A 20,284-nucleotide genomic window follows, 5' to 3' on the forward strand; every position below is an offset into this window, starting at 1 on the left:
AACTTATTTTTTTTCGTGTGAGGTAGCTAAAGCTTAAATTGAATGTGTTTGGAAACATGCCAAACTTTTTTTGTCAAAAAGAGTTGATTTCATATATAACATATTTTTTAGGTTTATGCATTTGATTCAGACATTTTTATTTTTAGAACAAGATTGGATAATATCTTACCACCAAATTTTGATAAATTGGTCGAAGTTGCAACTGCTGAAACAGAAATTCAAAATTTAAGAAATTTTACATACCAGCACAAAAGTAATTTTTGTAAATTAACTAACATTTTTAGTGACTTATTCTAAATATCCAGAAGAATGTAAAATCCAATTTGTTTTAGGTACAAAGAGAAAAAGAACAGCAAAACCAGGTCCTGAAGTGTCATCAATCTATATTAAGTTATATCATCTTCCCTGCGCATCTGCCAAACCAAAATATGGTAAAGGAAACAGCGACCTAGTAAAAAGACATTTTGACAGTGGATATGGTATTTTTTATTTTAATATTTTTTGTGTAATTAAATGCATATAGACACGTATTTGGAAACTTTACTACCTTCCTTTTTATTTGTTATAGGATTTGCCAGACCATGTTATGACATTGTTACAAGAAAAATTAAAAAGATGTCAATTAGTATTCACTTAAATGAAGAACAATTCGATGAATTGTTACACGAGCTGTTTCCTCATTTAGCACAAAATTATGGATTTTTTACACTTTTAACTAGTGGAGTGTACCGAAAGGTTAATATCACTAAGCCATCGAATATTAAAACCATAAAATACACGGGAACCCTTATTGTGGCCAATGCTAATGAGTTTCCAGAACATGGAGCCAGTACTATTGAAACTCTCACACTGCAGGAATCTTATAGGAGGTTCAATACCACTACACTGTCTTCTGATTATGCACTTCAACCTTTACAGTCTGTTTTGACTCATCGTGCAACTCAGCCTTCAACATCAGCTTTAACTACTAATGTTTCAAGGTCAACTGTTAGTACTAATGCAATCAGCCCAATACTTGCAAGTCAAACTAATTTAAGGACTTCAGAAGAACTTGAAACAGTTATTGCACCAAGGTTAAATGGTCCAATTCAAGAAAACCCTTTGTCTCAACTTTTACCAAGTTTTTCAAGAAATAACTTAAACCAATTTGAGGTTGACAGAAAAACTCTCCTACTCGCGCTGGATTCAGAACAACAGCTCTTAATAGACAGGTCTAACCTTGTTGCAGATGCATTTGAGCAATACCAAGATACTTCTATTTTAGACTGTAAAGTTTTCATAAAATTTTTGGATGAAGAAGGTCATGACCTTGATGGCTTGACTAAAGAATTTTTTTCCTCATTTTGGATAAAATTTTCAGAACAATACTTAAAAGGAGAAAATCAAAAGTATTTTACTGTTCAACCCGAACCTGTGCTAACAGATGCTCAGCTAAAGGCAGTTGGCATGATTCTTGTGCATGGCTTTTTGTTGACAGGATATTTGCCATTGATGATTAACAATAGTCAGTTGTTCATTATCTTGTCTGGCAAAGAACCATCATCTGAATCCATGGCAACATCATTCTTGTCTGTTATAGGTGAAACAAACAAACAGCTCATTTTAAAGGCAAAGCAAATGAGTTGTTATGATAACTCATTAAAGATGTCTCTGGTTAGACTACTCTCAATGTACGAAAGTACGTATTTACCTTCCCCCAGCACAATTGATAATTGTATCAAAAATATTTCTAAGTATATGATGGTTAAAAAGCCATACTTCGCATTGCAAAAGATGAGTTTAGGGTTAACGGGAGAAGTGAAACCTCTATCCTAACCAAATAAATTTGAAGGCACAAATAGAATGACTATTTTGAAAATTTATACATTACAAAATTTCGGGAAAAAAATTACTGAAATGCCTTGTATCTTCTAAAACTATGTCCTTTTTTATTTTAATTTTACTTAATTCTTGCGTAATACGAGAGTAGACACTCTTTTTACTTGAAAATTTTTACACGCAAAATCGCAACGCACATGGTAAAGTTTCGCGCTTATAATGTAAAACTAACTGGGAACGAAGTTGACACTTCAACGCTGTAATTGTTTTTTATTGCGTAATTTAACGCGTTTGGAACGAAGATAATGCTATCTTTAGATAACACGAGTTATCTTAAGTTAGCAAAAATATCGTCAAATTGTATTAATAACATCTCTAATCTCAAGATAACTACAAAGTAAAGATATAATTATCACATTAATATGTTATCTTAAGATTACTCGAGTTATCTTACAATCAGGACATTAATGTGAATATGCACGCATTCCAAAGTCACATTAATAGAGTTATCTTAAGATAACATTTGTTATCTTAAGATAACTGTATTAATGTGACTTTGGAATGCCATACAAGGCTAGTTGCCGAAAAGTATAAGAAAGAGCGTGTGTAGTAGGGGACATCATCCTACGTTTCTAAAAGGGCTAGCTAAGCTTTTAACAAGCTGGTTACAAAAGTCAAAAAGAGGAAGGCAAATTAAAATCCTAGGGAAATTTCGAGGAGGATGTTAAATGAATTATAGCAAACGAAAAGGGGAAAAGATTGGGGGGGAGGGGGAGAGGCAGCAAGTGTACCACAGCTTCAGTACCATATTTAATTAGCCTGTTGAACAATATATATTTATGCTGCACAAGGCTAGTTGCCGTCATACGACGGCGAATTTTATCTGAGCATGCGCAGTTCAATGCAAAATCAAAACAAACAAAACTGCGCATGCTCAGAAACAATTTGCAGTCGAATTCGCTGTTCAATTCGCTTCGTGAAAATCCCCCTTAAGACATGTTATATGAAGATACACGATGACTTGAGGCGAGGTTGCTAACTATATTAAAAATTGATATCCAGCGCTGACGTACTAGAAATAAAATCTGTCTTACATGAAGTAATACAGTCCCAAATTACAACCACGTCCCTAGGATTATAGTTGTGGGCTCTTTATATTTGGACGCCCTTTTACATTTTAAGTTTCTTGTTCCAGGGCTAAATATAAAAGGCCTATCAAGTCCTCGGGACAGGGTTCCCAAATCAGATTGCCTGAGTAAAAGCATTTGAAGCTGGAAAATATTTTTCGGTTTCTGTACACTTTTTTCCTGGTTGATCATCTAGAGAGAAGGAAAGAGGCTGTCACGAGCCAGGATGTAGGAGAAATATTTCGTTGCAATACAACTCGTTAAGCTTCTTTTCCAATTTAGTGCCGTAAGCCAAAGAGTGAAGTAGTAATTATAATGTACAAAATCTGGCTGGTACGTCAACTTTAATAAATCAAAAATAATTTGGTTAGTGCTAGAAGAATTTAGTACAACATTTTCAGGGTAAAAATATATAACTTTTTGAGAAGTACGAAGATCTGTTTGCTATCAAAGTCGATTGTGTCGTAAGTAAAAGCAAACACTGCAATATACCAAGTTTTAAACCATGCAACAAACGGAAAAAAGATTTTCATCGGGAGGCATTTCCCGTGTTGAAAGAGCATCAAAGATAAATATATTAAAATTAGATTTCCAGAGAAAACTGTGCTTTTTTGTAACTAAGGTTGTGATCTTCATTTAATGACTTTAAAGCTAACTTTAGGTTACGGTGCTCAGCCGTCCTCGTCTCCAGGTTTGTTGTCAGATGTCGTTGACTGCAAACAGGCAAGAACCCCTTGGAGACGGAGTTAAAGCACAACTACAGCCCGCGATAATTCTCTTACTCTGAGTAAAAATCATCCATTCATATTTCCATAGTCTCTTACATTACCCAGCGGAGATTGCACCAGCGATCAACTTTATACTAACCTTGTTCCAAAGGCTTTTCTACGTCTATGATATGATGATAGCTGATTGCAATAGGTTATACTTTCACAGTTCCCAGTCAGGATTTGCAAAATCCTTTGGGCTTATCAGCTAGGCTTGTTTGTTTTATAAATATAAACAGGTAACGGTGAATGATATTGAAATAGTGGAGTTTTAGTAGTTACGGCCACATTTCATTAAAATTTAATAAGAAAAAGCATTTTTTAACATCTTTCAATAGGACAGACATATCGCCTTTATATGCAATATTTTTTTCGTGACATTTGTCCAGCTGGTATTATTCAATGAAAGCATCAAATATTCCCTCTTTCACTAGATTCGATACTTTTTTGTACTTCTTTTTTTTTATTCAAACCTTTACCTAAAACTCTCTTATCGTTGCAGTGCTTAGTGGTAACGTTTTGAAGAAGTTTTTGCGCACAAAAAAAATCTCTGGTCCGAGTGTAAGTGTACGGCTAAAAATTCTCTTCTTTTTTATCTCACAATACTTTCCTGTATTTAGTTCTATTTTGCGTTTATTTTTGACTCAGCTTAGTATAGGCAAGTTTATAAATATTATGACATCATCCTTTACAACATTTTAAATTATTTATTTGTTATCACTGTTTTGAGGTTTGATTATGAATGACAAGTAAAACTTAGAATATGAAAAACGCGTGAAGATTTGTGTGCACTGATTCTTTAGAATATAAGAAATTATATAATCACGCAATATAGTACAGTTAAAGAAGTTTTTGTGCAACGGTATCAAAAGCATCATGAATCAAATTGGTTTCAACAGAGGTAATAACTAACAACGTAGTTCTAACTTTAGTTAACTTCGTTCCCAGAACTTTTTTCTTAACGTTGCTGCGATTTACGATAGATGCTGGGATCGAACTTTAATTTCTAAGTATTTTTTGATACGCACATATTTTTGATACAAAATTCAGCGACAGACTTTTCCTGGATTTCCTAATTATGCGAAACTCAATTAAAGAGGTCGATACTAAAAATGATTCTTATCCCTAAGTTCCTTAGTAAAAGGTAGAACAAATTACTAATTTCGGTAATATTTCTGTTCGTTAAGTGCTTCGATTGTGAGCTGAAAGTTACGGTCAAACCCTTCATATAGCCGAGCTTACTAAGAATAGCCTCGTTTTTAAAAATAATTATTTTCTTCAAATCTAAACAAAATCCAACCAAAATATGATATTGCTCTAAAAACTTCGTTTTTGTCATGATAATTTGATATTCTATCTGAATATCCTTATTTGAAGAGCATAGAATCATTATAAAATTTTGGATGACGTCATGATTATTATAATTTATGAAATTTAGGAAAGGTGTATTGTAATGCAGTAAGCAGTTTTTTAAAAAAAGAAAGGCAGTTCTCAGGGCCTAGTTTTAAAAGTTTTTAACTTTTAGCAAATTGTAAAAGTATAAAATTGTAGTAAATTTTCTTTATTTTGCAGCATTTTAGTTGGGGCTATTTCACACCCATGATTTCCAAATACGCTCAACAAACATATCATGAGGCATAAAAAGCCCTGATCACACTGTTTATTTAAATTGTCTGTCTATACAAGAGTTCCCTTTCTGATGTCACTTGTTGGCAAAATTATTTTCCGTATTCTACTTTTCCTGACTTATAAACTAGCGTAAACCAATGGGTTAAAATGATCTCATAATAACGATACAGGCTGGGACGGTAAGAAGCTCTTGGAAGGGATTTGATAATTTACATTATTTCATATCAGTTTTTTATTCCGTTTGTAAATAAACAAGAGAGTGTCGATGAGAGTGGAGTCTTTTTATCTTTCTTGAAATGTGTCTTCGTGTGTGTCTTGGAGTGGAACACACTGCACCTAGTAAAAGCGATAAAAATATCTTAACAGCAGGTTCGTTAAGCTTGTGTTACACCGCAATCTCTGTGTAATGTAGTGTTTTAAATATGAGCAGTAGAGATGAAATATAAAGAGAGAAAGAGATATTATACAATTTTCTATTATTATATCGTTATGTATAAACCGACAAGACTTTTAAACAAAAGGCCATAAAAGAAATAAGCCTATGGGCTATCTTGTGAGATGATAGTGATCAGGACATCAAGTAGGCAATCTCGTGTCGGGTCTTCTTTTTCGATTTTTTTTTTCGATATGTGGCAAGCGCGAAAGGAGCCGAATCACAAAATAGTTTTTATCTGGAATTTGCAGTTGTTCTCGAAGTGCTTGTTTTGCGCACATTTCTTGTTCTTATTCTGTCAAATCTTTTAATAGAAAGGTTTTTTGTTCATATCCGTTGTCAACCCCGTCCCCAGGGCCTGTTAGGCTTTTTATAAATAAACGACCGTCCAAATATAAAAAGCCTAACAAACAGGCCCTGGGAGGAGGGGGACACGAGGTTGATTTATTGTATTACCTGTTCGTAAAACGAGGCACTGCATCTGTGCTTTTACTTTTGATGTCGAGTCGTTATTTAAAAGCTGGTTGATAAAAGTTCTTCCCCTCATCAAAGGCAGGGTCTCCTACCAGTAATTGTTGCCATACACTTTGCTTCCGTATGACTTCGTAAAAAGTAAAATATAGTCTTCGCAAAAAAATCCTGATCTACCCTTTCTCAAATGCCCAACTAATTTATCCGTGAATTATCATCCTCCGTTTTGACACAAACAGCATATTTGTCCACTGGATCTTGAGTCTCGCATTGGACTTTTAAGTTTATACCCAATTTCGGTGACCATATGTCCTTTTATACATGACTGTCACAATAATAGGCAAAACAGTTTGGTAAATCAAATTTTTGTTATTTTTAGAAAAAGTTGAAACGCGTTTCTACACAACAAAACAACCAAATGATTTTATGACAGAGGTCTTTGCATTACTTCTTGTAAACAAACACGAACATATTTTATTCGAATTTCATGTTATTCAACCTTATAAATTCTACATATATTTGACGGTGTTCTATAGTGAAATAAATTCAAAGTGTTTTTCATCCAAGTTTTTCTAATGGACAAAAATTTAAGCGACTTTGGGAAAATTGGGGAAAAATTTCCATTTTTTCTGATCGCTCGATATAAAGAACCCTCGATATAACGAATTTTTTCCATTCCCCTTGGGGATTTGTTATATTCTTTGTCTAATATGCAAATATTACTTTATTCTTGACACGGTCTGTTTATATGGAAAATAACATGCTAGGCGAACTTCATGTTGTGGAATCTCACTTTTGCCGGAAAACGTCACGAATTTGTTCGCAAGACAACAATTTTTCTTATAATAAACACAAAGTGGTTTTTAGTCAACCTCGTTCCCAGGGCTTCTTCTTTGCACGTATCCAGAAAGTGAAAAAGAAACCCTTGGAACTAGATGCGGCAAAATACGTCCCGTGTCCCGGCAATCGTCTCGTTACGTCACGTCACATAAAAGTAGAAACTCCATGACGAAAATCGCGACCAATCAAATTATAGTGTTTATGCCAATCGTCGTAAAATCGTCCCGTGGAGATTCGCCTTCAACTTTTTTAGATGATGTCATCGGCACCCTCCTCCACACATCTTTTATTAAATCTTATTTTACTGACTAGAAATGCAAGGGATTCTAAATGCAAAATAATAATTTGCAGCATTATAATTTTTGATTTGTTTAATTTTGATACTAGATATATACCAAAATAAGCTAGAATTATATCTTTGTCAAAGATATTTTACATATGACGTTGATTAATCATAGTCTGTAAAGTATCTTTGCTATAATAAATTATGAAAAACGTTTTCCTTTTTAATTTATGCAATTCTATTTCAAGGCGGCAGACGGAGCGTAAAATATCAAAAGGATAACATAAAAACAAATCTAATCATCTTGGGTACTAAAAGGTAATGGAATTTTTGCTCACGTTATGTCAATGTTCCTTGTTACTTTATCGTTTTATGAAAATCATTTTTGTTATTTTCATACTTCGCGTTGCATCATAGCTTTAAATTCGTAGCTAGCTAGCTAGATAAATGATTGACAGCATTTTAAAACGACAGTACCCCTTGGCATGCACAAAATGCGCCGTGTACACAACTTTTATCTTCCTAATACCTTGACTTGCAGTTAACTATGTAGCTAACTAACTAATGGTCTTCCTAAATTCTACAAGGTTTTGAAACTTATCTAGCTAGCTAAATTTTTATTCTTTGAAACTAATTATATATTTTCTTTAGGAAGTAAATCACGGCGTTATTAAATTTACTCTATTCCTTCAATATTAAATACAGTAAATGAGCAAGCAACTTAAATTGTGTTCAAAGGGGTATTATTTAATTCCAAATATTTTATATATCACAAGAGGTTCTATTGATATTCAAATGGACGCTAATTACGTACATACTATATTAAATCTGCACGTTAATTACTCATAATTAAAATCTAAATGATGTCTCATTGTGGTAAGTTTTATTGTTTACCAGCATCGGATGTATGTATTTTTTAGTATCAAACAAAGCTAAGCAATTTTGTTGTTTTGTTATAAAAGGCTTGTTAAAGTTTACTGGTTGGAAAATTAATTTCAGAATAAGGTAGGAAATTTGATTTTTTGTATTTCAAAAGAAAGATTTCTGGTTTAAATAAAATATATATTACATTTTCAGTCATTTATTTTTTCTACTCATTTGAAAATATTCTGTTGTATAAAAATGAAAGTAAATGTCCTTACAGTTTCTTGTTTTACACTCTGGCTAAAGTAAAGTAAAGTAAAAGTAAAGTAAAGTAAAGTAAACATTTATTTACCTAAGAAATGACAATTTACATTACTAAAAGAATAAATTAGCAATTAGGAAGGAGACTTTCCCGATAGCCAAGGCTAAACAAAGGAGAAAGCCACCAAGAAAAATGTGAAATATTTTCATATGTCAGTAAATACTGTAAGTTTACAAAGATTAAAATGAAAAAGCATTATTGATTATAATTAGTATAAATGAAAATTCAGTACCATATAGTCAAATAGAAAAAAGTAATGAGACAAAATAATGAAGAGGAAAGCTAGTTGATGTATTGACTCATGTAGAAACTTGTAGCTAGGGATTTGATTGTGCTTAATTTACAGTTTGTGAGGTTAGTATTAGGATAATTTCTTTGCAGATTGTTCCACTGTAATGTGGAGATTCTAGAGAATGAAAAAGATCAAAACGTCGATGTGTTAACTGTTGGTTCAATAAGCAAACCAATTGTGTTACATCTAGTTTCATGAGAGTGTGAGATTCGATCAAATTTGAGTGAGGTAAGTGTGTCAGATGGGAGGTTAGAGTTTAGGAATTTGTGGATAAATTGAATGTTAAGGACTTTAACTAGGTCGAAGAATTTAAGAATTCCAAGTTCTGCAAATATAGGCAAAGATGGGGATCTTGGTTCACTGAAGGTGATCAGCCTAAGGGCAGCCTTTTGGAGGGTAAGTATTCTGTGGGCTACTGTGGTGTCTCGAGTGCCCCATACTTGGCAAGCATAGCTTAAGTGAGAACTAAAGATAGCATGGTAAATGTTTAGCAGGGATTTTAGGGGAACACAGTGACGAATTTTAGATAACATCCCATTGGCTCTTTGAAGTTTAGTAGCCACAGATGAGACATGATACTTCCAGGAAAGATGTTCATCAACATGAACACCCAGGTATTTCACACTTTTGCTAGGATAAATGCGCTTACTGCATAGAATCAAAAAAGGTAAAAATTCAAGCCTACGAGATTGGGATCTAAATACAAGAAACTCTGTTTTGCTGGAGTTCAGTGATATTTTGTTGGCGTTAAGCCAACACACAAGGCCAACACACATGGCTGCTAATGATTATATGACTAGAAAGAAATTTCAAAACACCAAAAGCTATTGTTTATTATTTTATTCCATAAACATAACAAGTGACACAGGTGTCACTAAAATCTAGATTTAAGAAATATATTTTAAATCTGAAAATATATTTTAAGTCAAGAAATATATATGTCTAAGAATTCATTTCAAACCATGTTTTCCTATCACAATAAAGGGCTAGGGTTTAAGTATGTAAGTATCTATTAAAACACTCAACATGGCTTCCTATTCGTTTCCAAACAACAACAGAAAAAACAAAATTTTGAAACAGCAATGACGTCTGACATGAAAAAAACACGAAAAATAAAAGAAGATGAGTGATCATTAACATTTGTTAAAGAGAAAAATCCTGCTGCTGTACTCATTGTCATCTCAGACATCACAGAACAACCCCTCTCTTTCAAAAGTATTTGATAATAATTTTACATCATTTGCTAAAATTATTTCCCTCAAAATAAGTTTTTCTACATGACAGCTGTCACCCAGCACAGTTTACCATTAATAACCGATAAGCTTCAGTGCCTGATTAACCACTCATTGTAATTGGTAAATAACAAGAGTTATCTCTCTCTGCGCATTACCTCGCACAGTAATCAAGATCGTAAAATTATGATGCAACTAGTCGATAAAGCCTGTGGAGAAATCCACTTAGGCAAAGTTTGTTTTAGATGTTTTGCTGACATCAGCAGTGTGGTGTAACATAAAATTAAAAGAAAATTTAAAAGAAAATTTCGCAAACTTCAAAAGAAAATGTACACATCCACTATGATCGTCACATACACTTCATATTACTGTATAAGGTATAGGTAACACCAGATTCCATGCATCTTGATGACAGTTTAAATGTTGACAATGTTGATTTGGATGTTATGTCTTAGCGTTTGTAACATACAATGTTATATCTAGAAAAAATAAAACAAACATGTTGAAATTATTTATTTGTATCAATAGGCGCTGAGTGCTTGATTAAACACTTGATCTGATTAAGCACCCACCCCAAGATTGCAAGATTTAATAAGCTCTCAGGGCACTTAATTGGCTATCTATGGTACATTATAGGTGCTGTGCAATGTTGGTTGGGTCTCCTGGCTAATAAACAAAAACAAAATGTTTTTGCTTTGATTTTTTCCCATGATTTTTTTCCCATTGACAGAACAACCAAATTACCCAATTTAATACTAAGTATTGTCTTTGTCCAGTCTTAGTTTTGGAAAAAAAATTCTTTTCAAATGTACATTCTTACATCTATTTCAAAAGCCAAAAATAGTATGACAACAAGTGTACAGTTTTTACACATAAGAAACTGCTAATTTACCACTTTTGCTACCATATATTTTTAGATTTGAAAATGTTTCTCCATTTGAAAAATATTTCGATTATGTATTTTAAAGATATTTCTAGAGTTAAAAAATATTTTTAACTATGAATTTCCTTGCCTATCTACTAATTTGACTTCATGGTGCAGTGGTTTTGGCCTTATAAGAGAAGTGAATGACTGATAAAAAAATGTTATATACATGGTTTTCCATACCATTTTTTCATGATCATGCCAGCTTTTGACAATTGTCAAAGTCAATGATTCTGATTAAATTGGATCTAACTGGACCTTATATTCTCCTTAACCTTATTTTCTCTCTTAATTCAACTGAGTACACAAACAAAATATAAATTGCTGACATGAAAAATAAGTGTCTCCGTGAAGTAGGCAAGAGGCATTTCACATCAGGAATTTTTAATTCTTTGCATGCATTACTTGATTTACATGTGGGAATCATCACACACTTACTGAAATATTCCTGTTAGAGACTTATGCATAGTGAAAGCAGAGTCTTTAATGAAACTCTGTAACTACTTATAGGACAAAATGTATTAAATGTACAAAATTCCATGTGAAAAAATGCACACATAAAAATATATATAACATCAATACTTTTAAACTTTGTATCTGCAAATTTTTTAGGTGTAAAATGTGTAGTTACATTTTTTTATAAAATTTTATGCTCTAGCTGTTCCCTAATTTAAAACAAAATCAAGAAAATCGAATAGGTTTTATAAAGTTTGTTTAATTATCAGGATCTGTAATAAATGAAAGTAACATTACTTATAAAAAAAATTTTTCTTTTGAAATAAATAAAAAAGAAGAAATGTTTGATTTAACCACTTCCGAGAAAACAGCATTAGTTAAATAAAAATTGATGTTTTTTACAATTAAATTTATTTAGGAGTGTTATGAAACTGTTTTTTGCTTCTGTTGAAGCTGACAGAAAATGTTGATTGTTTCGCTGCTTAGAATTTTTGTAGTTTAAACTTTATGTTTTGCAGTAAAGACATGCTCTTGATAAACAAAATCTTTGGATTGTTTTTTTTGCTTGTGAAAAGTCTAATTAGTTGCTCATGAAATTAACTGTTGATTTTTGAGACCTGACAATCAAATGTTGAATCTCTGCGGTCAGTGGCTGTTGACCAGCTGTTATTTAAAGCGCAGTTTTCTGCATAGATAAGAGAAGGCAGGGATCGAATTAAGGGATTATAAATCGCAAACTTGCAATATCAAAGTGAATAAAATACATAAATTTGCAATCAAGTATTGAAAAACACGTTTTTTTACCCACCAGTTCTTTATAAATAGTGCTTTTAAAAATATATTGTGTTTTCATTTTAAAAACCTTTTTCACAAAAATGTGACTTTTTCTTAGATTTAACCACAACGTTTTTGATAAATTTAGTTTTTAATTTAACGTTACTTTCAATTTAAACAAAAATTTGTCTGAAAGCTGTGTGTCCCAATCTCTAATGGGTGCATGTTCTACCTGCAGAAATCAGAAATGATGATGAATAGTAAAGAACTTGTAGCATGGTTCCAAATGGTGAACTACTATTTGAATGAGATTTGTTGACTTTAAGCCAATCGCTATCTTACTTATAGTTAATTTGCTTCCTCGAAGGGTCCCCAAAACGTTGTCTATAGGAAAAAAGTTTTAAATGAGAATATTAATGAATAAGGAAAATATGTCATCTAAGCATATTTATTTGACATTTTTCTTGCACAAGCATCAACTTAATGGGTTAGAGAAGCACTATTTTGATGAGTTTATCTGGATACTGTGTAGTGCTGGACAGTATATTAAGGTTATTTTATTGTTGCCCCCTTCTAGGCTAACATTTTATATTTCACATTAGGAAGAAATAATGGTATGTGTGCTATTTAAACTATAACACAGTTTTTTTTGCATCCCCTACAAAATGAAATCAGAAATTTTTTTTTGCAAAAAGTTCAAACAACATGTACACAAACGGGCATATAGCAGCTTCGAAACCACTATGGCTCAGTCTTTTCATATTACATTGCTTTTCAGCTACTGAATCATGTCTTTTTAAATGCCACAAACTTATAGCGTTTCTACCAAGTTCAATATTCAACATTCTGTTCTTGATGTCTTCAAATTTTCCTTAAATTTTTACTAATTACAGGACCTAGGCTCGTTTCCATAAATTTTAGTCCAATTGGTCAAGGTGTTCCGATATTATGACTGTTTAAAGATTTCTTGATTTTACTGCAGCCAAACTTCTAACGGCTAAAATTGTCATTAACTCACAATATATCAATGCAAAGACAACCTTAAAAGTTGAAAAATATCTTTCCTTTTAAAAAGTTAAAAAATTTTAGGTTTGTAGCAATAATGGAAACTCTCAATGTTACCAATTTGCTGTAAAAACAATATGATAGATCATACTTCAGATCACAATTGCAAGATACACTAAGGAAACATCAATAAAATTGTTAGAATCTGTGTTAGAAAAACCCATTTTCTTCCAGATATTTACATATTTATGTCCTGAAAAGGCTTATCAAAATAGCCCAACTATTTGATTGTGTTCATTGTGAGAAAAAAGTATTATTAATCATTACCTGTATGTAGATTTCTTCAAGCTTTTTGAAAATTAATTAATGATTGTGGTGGTGGAAGAGTTACCTTGTTTCGTGTAACTGCACATGACACATCATAGTTTACATTTGTGTGGTAGAGATTTGTTGTCAATGTTCATCTTGTGGAATGTTTTTCTCATTATGGTAAAAAAAACTGACATTGTACAAAACATGAATAGATTTCCTATGTTGTATTAGAATTCATTTCAATGAAAGGTTTTAAAGAGAGAATACCTTTACTTTGTCTCAATTCCCCTCTACTGTTTAATTTCAAAGCTTTTAATAAGTTTAATAATCTCTTTTAATATCTATAAGTTGAACATGATAAAAATTATGACATTTTTATTTTAAAAGACGTTTAGTTGATAGCTGATTAGTATCACAGTTTTTGCTTTGCTTTTAAATAAAATGTATAATCTAATACTGTTAAATATTTCCTTATTTTTTGGGGTGAGAAATGGGATTGGAATTCCAACCTTTTTTCAATGTTCAGTTTTATTTTTAAGCATGAGTCATTAACATGAGTTATTTGTAAACAATTTGAGTTATTGATTTGTGATGATAGTTTATTTTAATGGTCTATTAACGATACTATGTTTTCTTTTGTTCAAAGTCATGTTGAATGTTCTTGAGAATCAATTGTACCTAGAGAGTGGCTAAATTTTGTTGTTTTTTTGTTATATTGATTCTTAAAAATACATTTTTAGAGCATAACTTTACTTTTTATTTAAAACATTTTGAAGTTTTAAGAGGTTTAAACTTTTCAAGTATAAAATGGATGCTTCATTGATAAGTGATGATGGGAACAGATATACAGTCAATCCAAAGAAAAAAAGCAAAGTTCGAAAAGGTTTGTATGTAAAATAATCTATAGCATGGGCAAATAAGGTGGAGTATGTAATTTGTAAACACAATGCTTCTTCATTTCAAGTTATGCAGGATTCTATTAAATTTATTAATATAAATACTACCGCTTTCATCAAATGTCACTTTGTTTCCTGTAAGAAGGACTGTATCAGAGTTGTTGACAGTTAATAGTTGTCAAATTTTAAATTGACTTGAACATTTTAAGTGTTCTTTGACTTATACATGGCAAGCACAAACATATTTCATTTTGTCTCCAAGTTTTGTTGTTGTTTTGAGTTTTTTCTCTTGTTTTATTAAATTAATATTGCAGCTTTGAAAAATATATCACTTACTGAATAATTTAATGTAAGAACTATTATACATTGTGGAGATAGGGACAGTGATGATGCAAGAGGGCAATTTAAGGACACTTTACATGGAGCCAATGATATTTTAAGCCTTCACGTTTACGTTAAAAACAGTTGTTCTCATAAATTAAGGATAGCCCAAACTTTGTAATGTCTTTTTAAAACTTTTTTTAATCCTGATTTGGTTGTTTCTACTCTATATAAATAAACTTTATTTTGATCTTTTATAACACTTTTTTGGGTAAAATGTAAGAAAGTAGTAGTGGGATACAGAACAGTCAGCTTTTAGTAGTGAATGCATGCGAGTTAACAACCCAATCTGTGATATTACCTACTATATTAAATAGTTTCCCATTTCCAAGGAATCGTTAAAAAACCTACTAAGATTACCAATGTATCGATGTATAAAACATTCCTTATTAATACATCTACTTCAATGAAATCCTTTATTCTGTCTCCCCATCGTTGTATGTGAAGTTTCTTGATGTTAGATATTTTTTCATCCTGTTAAAGTTTTTTTAAGAAATTTCTAATCCTGAGGTTTCTTTAACTTGATTTCTTATAAACAATGTGTAAGAAAAAAGAATATTTACACTTAACAGCCGGTACTATTATTTTATTTTAATCTAACGTGTACTGATTTTTTAGAGATTTTGCATTGACTTAACTTAATAAATCTAAAAACATTTAGCACTAAAATCACACCGTGTATTAATGTAATGTGTCAACCCTATTTAAACTGTCTTTAAGTGGTGGACATATGTTGTGTCATGCCTTATTGACACACAAAATGACAAAACTATTTAGTTTAAAAAAAATGGTTGCACTAACTTTACATTTTGATATTTTTTGTGAACATCTTTTTGAAGTGTCTAAAAGTATCTAAATTTTGTAACTAAAAAAAAAAAAAAAAAAGTTACGTTAAATCTATTATGGATTGTTAAAGATCAAGAAATGTGACAATCATGGAACTTTGTTAGCATGAAAAACAAGGGAAATTTAGGACTTTAGCAAAAATTTTATGGAAAATTCGAAATATAATATTTATGCCAAAGCTTTCTAAAATCTAAGATCAGTGGTGTTTTTGTCCAATTTATAAAGTTGAAGTCATATTTTTAATTCATTTTTAACTAAAACAAGAAGCCCTGGGGGCTCTAAGAATTTTCGCTCGCTACCAAAATATTTGATGACAACCTGCTAATTTGTTGTCATGCCAAATCATGCCAAACATTCGAAGAGGTTTGGTGCATGAAGCTCTGAAGATAAAGCACACAAGTGACATTATATCTTACAACAAACGCAAACAAAACGAAACGTGTCATAATAAGCTCACATTTTAAAAGAAATTGCTAACAAAAAATACAGCCTATCATTCATGCTTGAAAGTCTTGCGATTGAAACGTTTATGGTCTTAAACGGCATTTAGTTGACAAAAAATCAAAATTTTGATGTGACCATCATTTTCAGCATACTTTTTTTATTAACTGTGCCAATTTTTGTCGAAAATAAAGTAGTTTTAATTTTTGGACAAATTTTGGCCTGAAATGACATTTAGGTGACAAAAAATCACATTTTTCTATAATATCATTTTCAGCATACCTTATTTGTTAACTGTGCCAAATTTGGTCAAAAATGAAGTGGTTTTAATTTTTGGGCCAGTTTTGGCCTATAATGGCATTTAGGTGACAAAAATCAAAATTTTGATGTCACCATTATGTTCAGCTTACTTTTTTTGTTAACTTTGCCAATTTTTGTTAAAAATGAAGTAGTTTTAATTTTTGGACCAATTTTGGCCTAAAATGACATTTAGGTAACAAGAAATCAAAACTTTGATGTCACCATCATGTTCAGCATACGTTAACTTTGTCAAATTTTGTTGAAAATAGAGTAGTTTTAATTTTTGGACCAATTTTGGCCTAAAATGACATTTGGGTGACAAAAACCAAAATTATGATGTCACCATTATGTTCAGCATACTTTTTTTGTTAACTGTGCCAAATTTTGTCAAAAACAAATACCAATTTTGGCCTGAAACGTCATTTAGATGACTTCCCAGTACTTCGGGAGCTTGGGTACGAAGTTTAAATCTGTGACGTTGCAATTGACCATTTGGGACAAGGTTAGTTAGTTACTCAGCTATCTATCCTTCTCTCAGAGGAACGTGAAATTCCAGGGTCGATTTTTTCTCAAAAAATGCTCCGAAAGAAAAAACGACGGTTTTAAAGAATTTCCCAGGCCTTCGGGCGCGGAAATTCAATGATGGAAAGCTTTACGAAATGAAATTTGGAACGAAATCTTTTAAAAACCAGAACTAAAATGAATAAGCGAATGAGAACTTTAAAATGCGGTAGGTTCTCATTAGAAACAAACACCTTAAACAAGACATGTTAATAATTCATGCATGTATCTTTATAGGATTGATCATGAATCCAATATGGCGGGTAATCTGTTTATCGCTGATGGCGATCACATTGATTTTCTTAACACTGTCCACTTTCACTACTGCATGGCGCGAGGACGATGAATCTGTGATCAATGTGTTTTCAACGATAGGTTTATTTCGCATATGCCGTGATATCAAGCATGGTGCAACAGTTGATCATAAATGTTTGGGAGAGCTAGCCAACGATGCTCCAAGTACGTACTAACTTCATTTTGTCCTCTTGTTTGATTTATAGCAATCAGAATTAAAAATAAGTTATTTTTATCATGCCCTGTATGTATATTGTGATAGGATTAACAAGCGCTTTTTGTATAAGTTTTCAGTGTTAAGTATTAAAGGTCTCTCACCATTTTATGAAACATTTATTTAAAAATATAATTTGCTTTTTATACAGTGTGGCAAACGAGGCAAGTTTTACTGTTAAAGAGTTAGATTAAGAATTAAATCTGACTGATAATCCTAGACACTGTTCAACTCCTACTTCGCTATTGTTTTCGTCATTGCTGATGCCGGGTCGTCGTGTTATTTTCAGCGTCGTTGCTCGTGTTGTTGTTTACTGAAACATTTTTTAATTATTTTAGCTTGGTTTCAATGCTGCCGTGCGTTCATGTTGATTGCACTCATCCTCGTGTTAATTGGTTTCATTCTCGGCGTCCGTACTATTGTTCAGATTCCTCCAGTCAAGAATAAGAACGCCAGACCGCACACTGTTTCATTGGGTTTGCCCGCCCTCTTAATGTTCGTTTCAGGTAGTTATATTATCTTACGCGCTTTTTTAATAAGAAGCATTTTATATGCAAGATTAGGCTCAAATGTTTTTAAAAAATACACAAAGCAATTGACCAGCCTGAATTAGGTGAATGAAAAATAAGCAAAAATAAGAATTATAAAGACATTAATATTTTTTGAGACCTACCTTGTTCTAAGTGTAGAGTTGCATATGTTTCTTTGAAACTCACACAAATATAAGCGGAAAAATTTTGTGTTGCTCATAAAAAGTGTATGGCAAGATTGGGTGCAGTTAGTTGTATCTTTGTAAGGATCCTTGATTATTTAGCTTACACGGAACTTTTTCAGTTTTTTGCAAGATGTTTTTTCTACTGTCTCATATAAAATGCTTATTGCTTAAGATTTGAACAAAGCAGACAAATAACAGAACGCGTGATGAATTCATTTTTTTTTTTTTGAAAAAAGTAAAAGCTCTGTTCTGTTTATTCCAATAGCATATCTTGTACCCAAAACCCCTTAAAATACCTCTTTGAATCCATTTATTCGACTCAATTGTTTTCCCCCCTTCATACTGACAGAAACTATGGAATGTAGCAGACAGATATTGATTTTTTTTTCAGCAATTTTCACGTTAATAGGCGTATCAATTTTCGCAGTGGCGACGCACATGGAGCAAGGATTGTATTTCCCCGAATTTCAACCACCCACATGGGGCAACAGTTGGTCGCAGGTAATAAATTTAAATGGAGGCTTTCAAAAAATCTACAAAACAACCTGAAAGTTAACCCTAAATATTGATTACTATATGCTTAAATTTTTTTAAAAGGCTTGATTGTTAGTTACTTCTCATTTCCTTTTAAAATTTTGTCAAAATATCAAAATATAAAATGTTTTATTTTATAAATTTTTAAATGTTAAAGTCTTCTATATTCTTCTAACTTCTTCTAAAATTATAATCTTAAAATTGTCGCTACACCTAATACGGGAATTTGAGACGAAAGTTCAAAAACTGTTTTTCTTTCTTAGGTTATGGCTAAAAGAAACAGCATTCCATCAGAACTACCAGAAGATCACGATATGAAACTGAAGTATAGTTATTCGTTTGCGTACGGCTGGGTTGGATGTATTTTCGGTACTGCATCTTTCGTCATAAACTTGATTGCCAGTGGAAAATCTTAAAGAAATCCGTGTTTTCATTTTGAGCAAGCGAGGCTGACGTAGCAAAGAGTATTGATTAAAGGTGTTTGGTCAAATTTTCAGACAACACGTGTGAAAATATTTTTTTAGTTTTTTACCGTGAACTTCGTTTTCCTTTGAATTTTGTTTACTAAAACGATTTTGGAATTACATGTCTCTCCTTTGTTTTTGTTTGTACATCACTTTAGGCATGATGCTAAGCCCCACCACTATAATTTTACTTTTAGTAAACTATGATAAACCAGTTGCTTTAATTTGTAGATGTGTTAATTGTCGTATAATTTCGCCATTTTGTTCACCTACAATTGGCTTGCTTCCAATTGGCAAGCTTCCAATTAAGTGGTGAACAAGTGGCCTGTATATAGGTAATGATTCAAATTTTTTGATAGAACATGTTAATTTTTAATTTATGCATTATCAAGGTTATTTACATAGTTATGCAAGATTATCACAATAAATCAGTGCCTACATTTTACATCACATTTTCACGGATTTTTTTCTGCAAGTTTTCTGAAGATGAATTTAAGGATGTATATTTCATACAGGGATTATTTTTTTCATCGTTTTGATTGGTCGATTTTTAAGTTCACCGAATCTTTTTTCTGAATGAAATATTTTTTTTCTTGAGGAGAACGCCTTTACCAACAGACACCTTGTAACAACAAATCACTTACACGTAGCCTAATGTAGATTTTTGCAGGTTAAATTACTAAAACTGTCGTTCTTGATGTAACTTTGTATTTATATGTAAAGTTTTTACTAACAATAAAAACAGCTTTAGATTGCAATCATTGTATTATTTCAAATTGTTTCGCATTTTCAATTTTTTGTCATTAATAAAATCGTGATAACACCATTTAAATCTTCTTTAGAATTGCAAATGTTGCATAGTGTTTGCGAGAACAAAATAAACAGAAATATAAACGAATCTGATTACCAATACCCTGTAGCCAATCTTGCTCAAAGATTTTGCAGACGTCTTGTGTTGTAGACATCTTGAATTTATAGTTCTAGAGCTAATCTCACGTGCATCTTAGAGATGTTAACTTTGGAATCTTCAACAAAAAAAGGACGAAATCTTTCGATGGTGATGAAAATTTTCTCTAAAGAATAAATTT

At 31.9% G+C, this 20,284-nt stretch overlaps 2 protein-coding genes across 6 annotated transcripts; one reads left to right on the forward strand and one right to left on the reverse strand.

The window, feature by feature from the left end:
- The first annotated feature begins 4,485 nt into the window (after window positions 1–4,485).
- LOC130641165 (uncharacterized) lies at window positions 4,486–20,022 on the forward strand. Of its 5 annotated transcripts, none has more exons than XM_057447847.1 (5): window positions 4,486–4,613; window positions 17,213–17,434; window positions 17,822–17,989; window positions 18,590–18,699; window positions 18,996–20,022. In XM_057447847.1, the coding sequence occupies exons 1-5, from the start codon at window positions 4,589–4,591 to the stop codon at window positions 19,146–19,148; spliced, it is 678 nt and encodes a 225-aa protein (XP_057303830.1). In that variant the 5' UTR covers window positions 4,486–4,588; the 3' UTR covers window positions 19,149–20,022. The 5 variants fall into 5 exon arrangements, with proteins under 5 accessions (XP_057303830.1, XP_057303833.1, XP_057303832.1 ...); XM_057447850.1 differs by lacking the exon at window positions 4,486–4,613 and adding an exon at window positions 7,573–7,686; XM_057447849.1 differs by lacking the exon at window positions 4,486–4,613 and adding an exon at window positions 8,217–8,244.
- Window positions 8,551–13,857, reverse strand: LOC130641166 (uncharacterized). Its single transcript, XM_057447852.1, has 2 exons — window positions 13,566–13,857; window positions 8,551–10,557 (listed from the first exon to the last, which is right to left on the reverse strand). Exon 2 carries the CDS (start codon window positions 9,620–9,622, stop codon window positions 8,978–8,980), a length of 645 nt encoding a protein of 214 aa, XP_057303835.1. The 5' UTR covers window positions 9,623–10,557; window positions 13,566–13,857; the 3' UTR covers window positions 8,551–8,977.
- Window positions 20,023–20,284: the final 262 nt, after the last annotated feature.

Source organism: Hydractinia symbiolongicarpus, chromosome 4, assembly GCF_029227915.1.
Source record: "Hydractinia symbiolongicarpus strain clone_291-10 chromosome 4, HSymV2.1, whole genome shotgun sequence".
Taxonomy (NCBI): Eukaryota; Metazoa; Cnidaria; class Hydrozoa; order Anthoathecata; family Hydractiniidae; genus Hydractinia; species Hydractinia symbiolongicarpus.